At 40.0% G+C, this 12,532-nt stretch overlaps 1 protein-coding gene across 7 annotated transcripts in view; it reads left to right on the forward strand.

Moving 5' to 3' along the window:
* TRPM3 (transient receptor potential cation channel subfamily M member 3) overlaps positions 1-12,532 on the forward strand; it is a 590,787-nt gene that overhangs the window by 537,656 nt on the left and 40,599 nt on the right. For 4 of the 7 annotated variants that reach the window (XM_074953253.1, XM_074953255.1, XM_074953254.1 and 1 more), the window contains 3 exons: positions 677-844; positions 1,834-1,959; positions 11,717-11,857. In XM_074953253.1, coding sequence (XP_074809354.1) covers positions 677-844; positions 1,834-1,959; positions 11,717-11,857 — 435 coding nt within the window. The remainder of the gene's footprint in view (positions 1-676; positions 845-1,833; positions 1,960-11,716; positions 11,858-12,532) is intronic. The other 3 variants (XM_074953258.1, XM_074953257.1, XM_074953259.1) reach the window with 1 other exon arrangement.

The raw sequence follows: 12,532 nt of genomic DNA on the forward strand, positions 1-12,532 counted from the left end.
ATCACACCCCTACCCCACATAGCTAAGTCAACAACCTCCCCAGTGTAGATGTGACTATGCCAACAGAAGAATGCTTTCATTGGCATAGCTAATGTCTTTTGGGGAGGCAGAATTACCATCCTGGCTAAACTCCTTCTGTTGGTTTATGCTGTGTCTCCACTAGTGGGCTCTGCCAGCATAGCTATGCCAGCACAAGCTCTGTACTGTAGACACTGCCTAACACTTACCGCAGGGGACTATGTCTATTGCCTAATGTTTCTTGTGTGTCACATGAACACTGGAACACTCTACTGTGCAATGTGCAAGACTTTTCAGGTTCAAGGTTCAATGCTTTTGTGGGTCCGCCTACTACCTAGTATGGTAATATTTTGTAATGTTCTAGCTTGTAACAATATGTATGAGATGAGCAGTTTAGGGATAAATAAATTATTCAGTACAATGAGTTAGCCATATAACTTCTATTAACATTGCAAGGCATGCTATGCTTAGTTTCCCCACAGTCCTCTGAAAACATAATCTCAAATGACAGATTTCCGGGTGCCATTGAAACTTACACACTGGAATGTTTGATTCCCAGATTCCCCAAGGGGCTTGTTCCATTTGATACTAAGATACCACCATAATCATAACCTGTTAATTGAGATTATTATTATTGTTATCATTATTATTGCTTTAGGTAATTCTAGGAATTCTACTTCCTCCTTCAATTCTCAGCTTGGAGTTCAAGAACAAAGACGACATGCCTTACATGTCTCAGGCCCATGAGATCCATCTACAAGAGAAGGAGCCAGAGGAACCAGAAAAACCAGTAAAGGAAAAGGAAGAGGAGGACATGGAACTCACAGTAAGAGCAAACAATACAAAACCCAGCCTAAATGCTGTCAATTTACTATTCCCACCTCTACAGTGACTGCAGACTAGAATGTCCAAGTTTAGTGAATAAACGCTTCCAAAAATCCTCTTTCCTCGGTGGGACTCAGTACTTATGTTACAATGCTGAATCACCAAATTTGCCTCTTTGAGTCCTGGTGTTGCCTCAGTGCATGACAATACTGCATCATCACGTTGTGATGTGACGTCATGTATTGACCAAGGGCAACATGGCATTGTCTGAAATAAATGTAACAGACTTGCAGGATTCAGAACACACCCAAGAATGTCAGGATGAGTGGCCTGGATGAGACTGAGCACTTGTCTTTCGTGTGTTCAGAAGGCAGGGAGAATGGAAGTTCCCAAAGCTTGGATGGAGACTGGAGGTTTTTTCCTTTTTATCTGTTCTCGTTCAGCAGAAATTAGTGTGCTGGTATGTCTACTGCTATGATATGGAAATCTGTCTAATCAGAATTTCACCTCTTTGAGTCCCTCACTCAACCCTTTCTCACACTGGTAATTACTTACTAGTATACATGTGGAAGTACTTAGAAAGGATTGCACAATCTAGCCCTGGGTAATAACAGGAGTTCAGTGGGGAGGTTACATTTGATTGTGTTCTTCTGTTTTTTTTATAATGAATAGTTTATTTGCTTCATTTAAAATGTTAGAATTGCACAATGTAACCCTGAATGAATAATTTATACCACAAAAGGACTCAAACAGTTGAAATTCCGATGATTAGACAAATCTCCACAGTTCCTTGTTTGTATCAAGCTTCATGAGCATTTTTTATTTGGCCAAGGTAGGGGGAAAATTGCAAATCCCATCATCAGAGAGCTTTGAAGGGCTTTAAACCCACCCTAGTCCTCCAGGGCCAAGATGCAACTGAGACACATCAGTAAAAAAAAGAAAAGGGTTCTTTCTGGTTAATTTTTTTAAAAAACAGCCTATTTCCCACAGGCAAACAGCAGGCGCTGCCCCCAGGACCCCGTCTGCAGGCAGGCAGAAGGACCTGCCTACAGGACCCAATATGCAGGCAAGCGGAAGAACCGGTCCACAAGACCTGCCTACAGGACCTATTTGCAGGCAAGAACCTGGCCATTGGAAAAGACCAGATGCCAGCATAGCATTTGATGGGCTGTTTTCCACTCATTAGCTATTAATTACAATTAATTATTGCTGGCTTCTGCTCAATTCATGAAGTGCTTATTCAAATCCAATAAGCGCTTCACACAGTGCCATGTTTATGGCATTGGGTAAAAATATGGCGATGAGGTAAATACCATGATCTCTGTGTGAACATCCCGGCTCTCTGTTTCTTGTCTCCAATACTACATTTCCCTTTAAAAACCTTCTGATTCCCACTACAAAAGCACTATATGCTGAATGATATATTCTTGTTTCCAGGCCTTAGGATTTAAGCTTTCCTTCCTCTCTCCTCTCAGCCTTCTGATAGTCCTGTGGCTCTCTCCTTTGACTGACCCCGCCCCCCTACTCCCTGATATGCAGCACACACACCACTGATAACCCAGTTCAGGGAGAATGACTACAGCCTTCTCTACAAAAAGCAGGAGCAGGGGGACCCAGCTGATCGCATGGAGTCCAGCAGCTCTTGTAATATGGTCTTGGGCCCTCTGCTGCTGAATTCAAATGTTTTTTATATGTCCTTGAGTTGTGAGCTATAGAACATTCAACTAATTAATTTTGCATCAGTCAACAGCAGGGAAGCTGCTGGGCCCCATAGTGGAGATGTAGGAGATTTGCAGAGAATGGGACCTTTCTGGATAATAGTTTCAGAAGAAAGACAACATCCGTGTCATGAGGCTGTTATAGTTAGTCCTTTCCCAGGCTTGACAACAAGTGACATTTTCTAATTATAAAAAATAGTTTGGTTTCAATTTTGGGTGAAAGTTATGCATTGGGTGAAAGTTATTTCATCTGAACTGCTTCACCCCTGGGACAGGAGGACCCCAGAAAGATTACTCAAAAAGCTCTTTCATGAAGACCTTTTTTTGGTCACACTTGATATTTAGGGTACATTTTAAACAGTCTGAGAGTTAATAAATTATTAATAGATGTTTTCATAAACGGTTAATTGTTATAGAGGCCAACAAGTTGCTTATACCATAACTTGTAACCATCTACAGTCTTATCGCTGTCCATAACACACACGACTCAGGTCTGTAGAGTGCTTATAATGTCTATTAATTCTTTATAAGTGTATCTTGAATATAAAGTTGCCCTCCTTTTTTTAAATGGCTAGTAGTCCAACTCTGTGAATTGATTATTATAGAATAGGGTGTGTTCTATGTTTTCTGTGCTGCCCCAGAGGACAGGGAGGGATTTTACCACCACCCTGTGGTGCACGAAAAGGATTGTGTTACAGCCTTGGCTTACACCTATGCAAAGTGGGTGTAAATCGCTACCATTCTGATCTGACAGCATTTTCCACGCAATTTGCACTCGTTCTGCACAAGAGTAAATGACCACACAAAGTACAAAAGCAGGGAAATAAAGCCAATGTGTATGACTCGGCATGTGTTTACACTGCTTTTTAACAGCTTTTTGTTTGGTAGTACCCAGAGGGACAGTTATATCAGGAGTGGGAAGTTGAGGGCTTGTCCACATGGTGCAGCAGTGCACAATACAGGAGTGTTATTTCTAAAGTACACTAATGTGTTGCACCCTGCTCGTGTGCACTAAAGGTTCCCTACTGTGCTTTAATGTAGTGTCATTTGAAATAGTATTTCATTAGGGAACCTTTAGTATGCACCTGCAGGGTCCACACAGCTCAATTAATGTGCCTAAGAAATCACACCCTCATAGTGTCCGTTACCCTAGCCAATAGACAAGCCCTAAGTTATCACCCATAGTATGCTGAATTTATACATTGTAAATTACTTGTTACTCACTTTTGCTTTTTAAATTTCTAACAGGTGCATGGGAGTGCCAGGCACAAACGCCATTAACACTTTGGTGATAGGCAACAGGATTTCCTGATATAACATGCCCACAAGAACACATTTGCTAGAGCTCCTCTTTCATCACTGCAACCCCAGCACCAAAAGGGTTAACAAGTCATAGGATCTGTGCATGGAACTTTCACTCACTAATCCTTAATACTTAAATTTGAAGAATTACGGGATGGGGGGAGGAGTGGCAGGAAACTAAAATCTACAGGAGTCTAACTCTTCCACGGACAATCTTATTTCTGGGAACAAGATACCAGATCACAGTCATTTATTCAGTATTTTCTTTGTTTAGTTCTAATTTTCCACATCAAATAAAGAGTCTGCCCTTCTACAAGTAGTAAGAGTGCAAATAAAAGAAACACATTTGGGCTTAGGACATTCCCCACTTCAAAAAATCTCAAGTAGGTTAATTTTTTGGATATGAAATGATTCCGGCTCTTTCTGGAATTAAAAAAAAATACAATAAAACCAATACAGACTGAAACCCTAAAGCTACAAAAATTAGCTTTGAAAATTAGCTTCTCCGTGGGGTCAGTGCTGCAGTGGTACAGATGAGAGCTGTGAGATAGCCCGGCTGTTTGCCTGTTTTTTTTTTTTTCCTTATTCATGATAAAGACCAAGTGAACTGGGGAAAAAGAGCACAGTTGTCGAGGAAAGATTGGCCAAAAAATGGTTCCCTCTTCATGCCAGGAACACTGAATGGCTGTCTGTGAGGGAGATTGTTTTCCCACAACCCCTGGACATATTTCTGTGTCAGTGTCTGTCCTCCCTGCTGTCAGCAACTCTTAATCTGACTTGAGTAAGCTGCTGGTACTGGCCAGCAATAGGAGCAGCTGAAAATGCTAAAGGGGGGCCACTGAGCTGAACTTAACACCTTTGTCTTGGCTGTGCCTTAACTCACCCCCACTCACACACTTCTGCTCACTCCCCATGACTCAGTTCAGGGTGAATATATAGGCTTGCTCACATTGCTAAACACTATGGGTGAAATTTGGCCTGGTGCAGAGAACCAGCACAAGGGATATGCATCACTTATGTCTCATGTAAAAGCCATAATTTGGGGACTTAAGTAGTGCATTAGCCATGCTGGTCCCTTGCACAGAGCTGAATTTCACCCTAACTGCTGTACATTTCTGCACACTGGGTGGAAACCTCTCCGTACAACTGCTGAGCAAACACTAAGGGTAAGTCTTACGCAGCATTTTGGAGCGAACTCGTAGGCCAAGTCAAAAGATGGGCTGGCGGGGATCACACTAGTGTGCTAAAAATAGCTGTGTAGGCAGAGCTTTGGAGTTTCAACTTGGGCTTTGAAGCTCACCCCTCCCATTAAGCTCCTGCCCAAGCCACAGCTTCAAAGTGCTGTCTGCACAGTTATTTTTAGAGTGCTAGTGCAAGCCCCACAAGCCCATCACTGACCATTTTTTAAATCACGCTTGCATGTTTTTCTATAAGATCTGCTCTAGGAAGAACTTTCCCAAAATGATATGTATGGTCTATGTTATACAAAGGTCAGACTACATAATCATAATGGTCCCTTCAGGCCTTAAAATCTATACCTCTGTTGACTTAGGCTGGGGGGCTTGCTCCAAAATGCTGTGTAGACATATGCCCAGCACTAGTGCTTTGGCTCTTCTTATTTCTTTCAACAATGTTCAGCAGTTGCTCCAGAATTGAGCACGTAGAGCTGCAGTTAGTGTATATCAGTGTCTAGAAAACTGTCCTCAGTGTTCAGAAAAAGGAACTATTGGGCACATGCAAAAGCTGGTTTTTACATGCTTACATCTCTGGGGTTTTTAGCTATTTTTGTCCTAGAAACAATGGAAGTACCCATTCCTTAGCAAAGAATAGCCACCCAATACCGTTATCACATGGCCATCATTTCCCTCTGTATTGTGGGGATGGTTGTGTATTGTGTGTGTGCACACACGCGCATGCGTGTAGATGGATATTCAGCAAGCTATGTTCCATTTTTCCTCACTAGTTTGTAGATACTAAAGTTTGTAAGTAGCGTGTGCGTTTCACTAAAGATGAGTTCTGAAAAGCCGAAGCTCATATTCAGTGGGACCAAAATTCTTGTTATAAAACAAATATACAGTATATACTGCTACTACTAAAAAACATATTTTAATTTGTAAGTGCACAACCCAAATGTATCTTGTTGCCGGAACAACTCTAAACATAATTACAAGGAAATAAAGCCACATGCCTAAAAAAATCCCAGAACCCTGCTCACAAAATCCCCATGTCCCACTCAATAATGTACATGTAGCACACAACATAAAACTGCAGGCCAAAGGGAAAGCAAGTAATGAGGATGCTGCAGATACACTGCACTGTGCATGTTGCCCTGAAGTCAGGATTACCCTGACTGACTCATGGCAAATCACAGGCAAAGTTTTACATTAGAAAATGAGATGCCACTTACACCAAACAGTCTCAGTGTAGTCTCACTGCTTCTCCTAGCTTCTACTTTCCCTTGGAAATAGACACACGTTTGTTCACATTCACTGCTTGCAACAGCACCGTGCATACTGTCCATTGACTCAGGCTTTTTTTATAATATTTTTAATGGGAAGGCTTTTCAGATTTGTTAATAACATCATGAAATTAACATCCTGGGACATTAGGTTAAGCCTAATCCTGAGCAGTTTTAAAGCTATTCCCCATCTGCAAGGTGGGGGAGGGTGGCTCTGTGGTCGATGGTTATTTTGAAATGACTGTAACATGTTTAACCTCAACATCATTATCCAGAAGAATAACTAGGCAATAAAGCAGCAATAGTGAAAGAAGAAATGAACCTAAAGTAAGGTACTGAACAGGACCTTATCACATTGAGTGCTGTGGGAGTACAGGAGCATTTACAGTCACATGTTTATGAAATTGTGAAGGGTTTGGAATCTGTTAAACAGTCACCCGCCCTGAAACACTGCCCGGTGCCTTAGTTAAATCTGCCAACGCCCATTTTCACCTCTCCCTCAGAACTCTTGAGCACAAGCAGGCAACAGAGCTAAAAGCCCCAGGATAGGCACTGCAGATTTGTGTAGTACAAGATATCAGTTTTCCCCTTAAACACTCAGGAGGCAGAGGGAAGTAAGCAGACAAATGATTTTCTCAGGCAGGAAGAGCAGAAATTGTTCAGAACATCTCAAATCACATGCAAAAAGCCATCCTCTCTCGTGACCTGGGAAATAACTCTGTCCCTCAGGCAAGTTGCCTTTGGTAATGGGAAGGGTTAACAGTTTCTATTAATATTATTACATTCACTGAGTGTTTGTTGGAGATAGAGTCTGCAAGGAGTGAGTCAGTCTGCTTAGCTAAAGTGAATCCTGCTACCATTTCCCTTTGGGCACTAACCACTTCCTCCTTTTATTCTGATACTGTGTCTCACCCAAACTTCTTGTAACTTATTTTTTGGGTCTAAGTTGGGTGCCCTGTGTTAATATTTAATACCAGTTGTTTTAAACACATTTGGTAATGCCCCTAGTGTCTGGGATAGACACAATGAGCTAATGGATAAATAACTCTTCTAAGATGGACTGCAGTTTTAGGAGGGGGAGAAAAGACTCGGCTTCTACTCTGTCCTTGAGTCCTAGATCTTTGTTCTTTTTCTATAGAGACTTACAGTTAGCAGGTATTCAGTCAAATACAAGAAACTGAGCAACCACATGGCAAATAGCAATAACTTTGAGATAACTAACATGAATCAAATAAAGTGTAAACACTAGAAATGGCAGCAAAAACGTAGATACCTTAACAATAAGTACCCTATAAATATCTAGACAGACAGAAATAAATACATAGGTTCATGCCTTGATTGAATTGTTACAATTTATTCTTTAATGAGGCCAAAAAATGTAGGAAAGGCTTCCCAGAAGATATAGCAAAGTACAGTGCTTGCCCTTAAGAACTTGCATTCTAAATTATAGATATGACACCATAATGTGGGGTGTCAAACAGTCCGAAGAGCATGGGAAGAGACAGGATTAGGGCTGTCAATTAATTGCAGTTAACTCATGCAATTACCCAAAAAAAATTAATGGCAATTGAAAAAAATTATCGCATTTAATCACAGTTTTAATCGCACTGTTAAACAGTAGAATACCAATTGAAATTTATTAAATATTTTGGATGTTTTTCCACATTTTCAAATATATTGATTTCAATTACAACACAGATTACAAAGTATACAGTACTCTATATTATTTTTATTACAAATATTTGCACTGTAAAAATGATAAGAAATAGTATTTTTGAATTCACCTCATACAAATACCGTAGTGCAATCTCTTTATCGTGAAAGTGCAATTTACAAATGTAGATTTTTTTGTTACATAACTTCACTCAAAAACAAAACAATGTTAAACTTTAGAGCCTACAAGTCCACTCAGTCCTACTTCTTGTTCAGCTAATCGCTAAAATATAAATAAACTTGTTTGTCTATATTTATGGGAGATACTGCTGCCTACTTCTTATTTACGTCACCTGAAAGTGAGAACAGACATTCGCATTGCACTTTTGTAGTCATCATTGCAAGGTATTTATGTGCCAGATATGTTAAACGTTCGTATGCCCCTTCATGCTTTGGCCACCATTCCAGAGGACATGCTTCCATGCTGATGACGCTCGTTTAAAAAAAACTAATGCGTTAATTAAATTTGTGACTGAATTCCTTGTGACTGAACTCCTGCTCTGTGTTTAACCTGCATTCTGCCATATATTTCATGTTATAGCAGTCTCGGATGATGACCCAGCGTGTTTGTTTTAAGAACACTTTTTCACTGCAGATTTGACAAAACGCAAAGAAGGTACCAATGTGAGATTTCTAAAGAAAGCTACAGCACTCGACCCAAAATTTAAGAATCTGAAGTGCCTTCCAAGTCTGATCGGGAACATGCTTTCAGAAGTCTTAAAAGAGCAACACTCTGATGCGGAAACTACAGAACCCGAACCACCAAAAAAGAAAATCAACCTTCTGCTGGTGGCATCTGACTCAGATGATGAAAATGAGCATGCATTAGTCTGCACTGCTTTGGATCATTATCAAGCAGAACCCATCATCAGCATGGATGCATGTCCTCTGGAATGGTGGTTGAAGCATGAAGAGACATATGAATCTTTAGCACATCTGGCATGTAAATATCTTGCTACACCAGCTACAACAGTGCCATGCGAACGCCTGTTCTCACTTTCAGGTGACATAAACAAGAAGCGGGCAGCATTATCTCCTTCAAATGTAAACAAACTTTTTGTCTGAGCAACTGGTTGAACAAGAAATAGGACTGAGTGGACTGGTAGGCTCTAAAGTTTTACATTTTTATTTTTGTATGCAGTTATTTTTGTACATAATTCTACATTTGTAAGTTCAACTTTCATAAGAGATTGCACTACAGTACTTGTATTAAGTGTATTGAAAAATACTATTTTTATTTTTACAGTGCAAATATTTATAATAAAAAATAAATATAAAGTGAGCACTGTATACTTCATGTTGTGTTGTAATTGAAATCAATATATTTGAAAATGCAAAAGACATCCAAAAATATTTATATAAATAGTATTCTATTGTTAACAGTGCGATTCATCGCGATTAATTTTTTTACTTGCTTGACAGCCCTAGAAAGGACAAAGGTGTTACAGCAATATAATAATCTGGTTATTCAGGGAGATAGAATGTAAGAACATGAATGTTATGAATTAATATTATAGATTAAGGAAAGTCATCAAGAGGTTATTTAATATAGTAGTGCCCCAGCAAACATCAGATATGATGTATCATAAAGTTTAGGGGATTCATCCTTAGTTTACCTGCATCTTCCCAAAAGTACCTTCAAAATTTTCAGCACCAGGAAGAATGGCACAGAACTGTAATGTCATTATCCTCAGAAATACAACCTCCCATTGCAGAAGGTAAAATTCATTTTTTGACTTGACATTCCTCAATATAGTCTACGTACACCACAAATAAACAAACGAGATTGTAATGTTTGTTTTTAAATATTTAGGAATTGCTTAGCTATTATGGTGATGGGCCATATCACATTTCCAGCAAGGCACTTTAAGCACATAAATAATCCCACTAAGTCAACTAATTACGTACACGATTAAATGCCTTGATGAATCAGGATGCATGAATGAAGGAAGGACAGTGTCGTTAAAGTACAAATGCCGGGTTTGGAGAAATCATCTCTGCCATGACATCCTGTGTGACTTTAGACAAGTCACTTGACCTCTCTGTGTCTTAGTTTCCTCCTTTGTAAAATGGGGATAACAGCAATACTTGCAAAGGTGTTATAAAGCTGCATTAATTATTGTGTAAATAGTAAAATGCTTTGAAATCTTCAGAAGGAAAGTGTTATAGAAACATTAATTAAAAGCAGCAGGGCAGCACCAGCACACTAGAGTAAGGCAATAGGTATTAAAATACTTGACTTGCAGGTGTCACTACATGGAGAAGTACCAAAATCTGTGCCTGTCACAACCAATTTAAGAGTGGGAACTTGCTCGCAGCATGAAAACTCTCATAAAATTCCATCTACCCTGAGCCTTCTATTCAGAGAGGAGTGAAAACAACAGAGCAGTTCTACAGTCAGTATTACAAATACAGCAGGACAGTTCTCTTTGGGTTTTTTGGCCTTATTTCTTTAAGGAAAACAATGCCATTCTTCAGAGGTTATAACATCATTTAAGATTCAGTGAATAGTATTTATTGTAATTATTTTCTCTCTCTAAGGTTGAGCATGAATTTCAGACTAGCTCTGCATGTAGACAACATCCATTGTTGTTGTTTAGTCACCATTAGTATTGTATTTATTTCTAAAGCACCTGCCGGCAGATCCTCAGCTCGTGGAGATTGTAATAGTGACAAAGAAATCAAGTCATTGAAGTCAGTGGAGCTATGGCAATTTACACTATGTGGTAGATCCTCAGCTAAAGTGTGTTCAGCATTCTGGAAAATAACCATGGAAGAAGATGCAATCCCTATAGCAAGGAGCTTTCAGTCTAAAGCTGTAGAGGGGGAGGGATAGCTCAGTGGTTTGAGCATTGGCCTGCTAAACCCAGGATTGTGAGTTCAGTCCTTGAGGGGGCCATTTAGGGATCTGGAACAAAAATAAGGGACAGTACTTGGTCCTCCTGTGAAGGCAGGGGACTGGACCTTTCAAGTCCCTTCCAGTTCTATGAGGATAGGTATATCTCCATATTATAAAGCCTCATTCCTGCAATGGACTCCAATGGGCAGGCCTCTGAATCCATATTGAGATCACTGCAGGATTGTGGCCTAAGTGGGATACAGTGAACAACAGCCAGCTTCATTATTTCTAATCCAGTAACCTTCAACATCTGCTTTCCTCCTTCCTGCATTTCGCTTCCAGTATCAACTCTCTGATCATTTTCCTATAACAACTTATTTTCTAACCTTCTCTGCTTTGCACATAGCTACATAATAGGAAGTGACTGTTGGGAGAAGAGACGAGAAATCAATGTAGCAAAAAGCAGAAATGTCTCTCACATCTTATTCTTGTCCCAGAACCAACATATGAATGGAGCTCAGTAGTCACATTGGTATTGACAGTTCCGCTGAAGCGTGTGGCTCCTTCAGCTTATAAGGGAACAATTGGTATGATCTGAACTGGAGCTTCCCGTCCAAAAGAGGTTGTTTGCAAACAAAGTAGTTTGAATCCTGCAGCTACATGGGCCCAACAGGGATGGGTCATCTGATCCGGTCCTCATGTTCAGATGAAGATATCAGTGAATCAGTTAATGTGGCTCCTTTTGACACTTTCAAAAATAACAATCCCCCTTGTGGGATCCAATTAAGGTGTAGTTCATAGTTCACAAGGAAATAACTACAACAGTGGCCTTTCTTGTTACAGGCAATGTTGGGCCGAGGGAATGGAGAATCAGCAAGAAAGAAGGAGGAAGAAGAAGTTCACAGCGGACACAGACTGATCCCTCTCGGACGAAAGATATACGAGTTCTACAATGCACCCATAGTTAAGTTTTGGTTCTACACGGTAAGCTATCTTTCTCATAATACAGGCACTTGTAAAGAAGTCAGTGTCACTCTGTTGTCCGTGTATCTGTTTGTACTGGCACAAATTTTCAGAGGACCTCCATTAATACATTCACAAATGCCATTTGGGGAAGCAGACTGACATTTGCAAGTCCAACCACGGTATTTGCATATACAAATGCTGATTTACATGGACAAATGGGTGAGCCTGTAAATGTTGTAGACATATTTTTGGAAATATCTATCTCTGAGTACTACAATAATAGAGCCAAATTCTGAAGTCCATCATCAGGCAGTACTCCTATTGAATTTGTTGTTGGACTCAGTGGGAGCTTTGCCTGAGTAAGGACTCCATAACTGGCTCACAATTAATTAAAGTAGGTATCACCTACTACAGCAGTGTACTTTCTTAGCTCATTTTTGTTTTGTTTGGCTAATTTTCATGATCTACCTTCTGCTGAACCCAACCCTAATTTCAGCAAATCACAAAAAAGAACTCCCTGTTTCTGGAGATGACTTTAAAAAAAATCATGCTTTTCTGCTGAGACCTTAATGATACATATATAAGCAACACAAACAGCTCCCTGTCAACAGAGATCAAGCCATGGTGGGTAGCATATGCTAGTAACTTACTCCAACCTGGCAAGTGTCATCCAACAAGATACTACCGAACCGT

The sequence above is a fragment of the Natator depressus genome, chromosome 5 (assembly GCF_965152275.1).
Source record: "Natator depressus isolate rNatDep1 chromosome 5, rNatDep2.hap1, whole genome shotgun sequence".
NCBI classification, from domain to species: Eukaryota; Metazoa; Chordata; order Testudines; family Cheloniidae; genus Natator; species Natator depressus.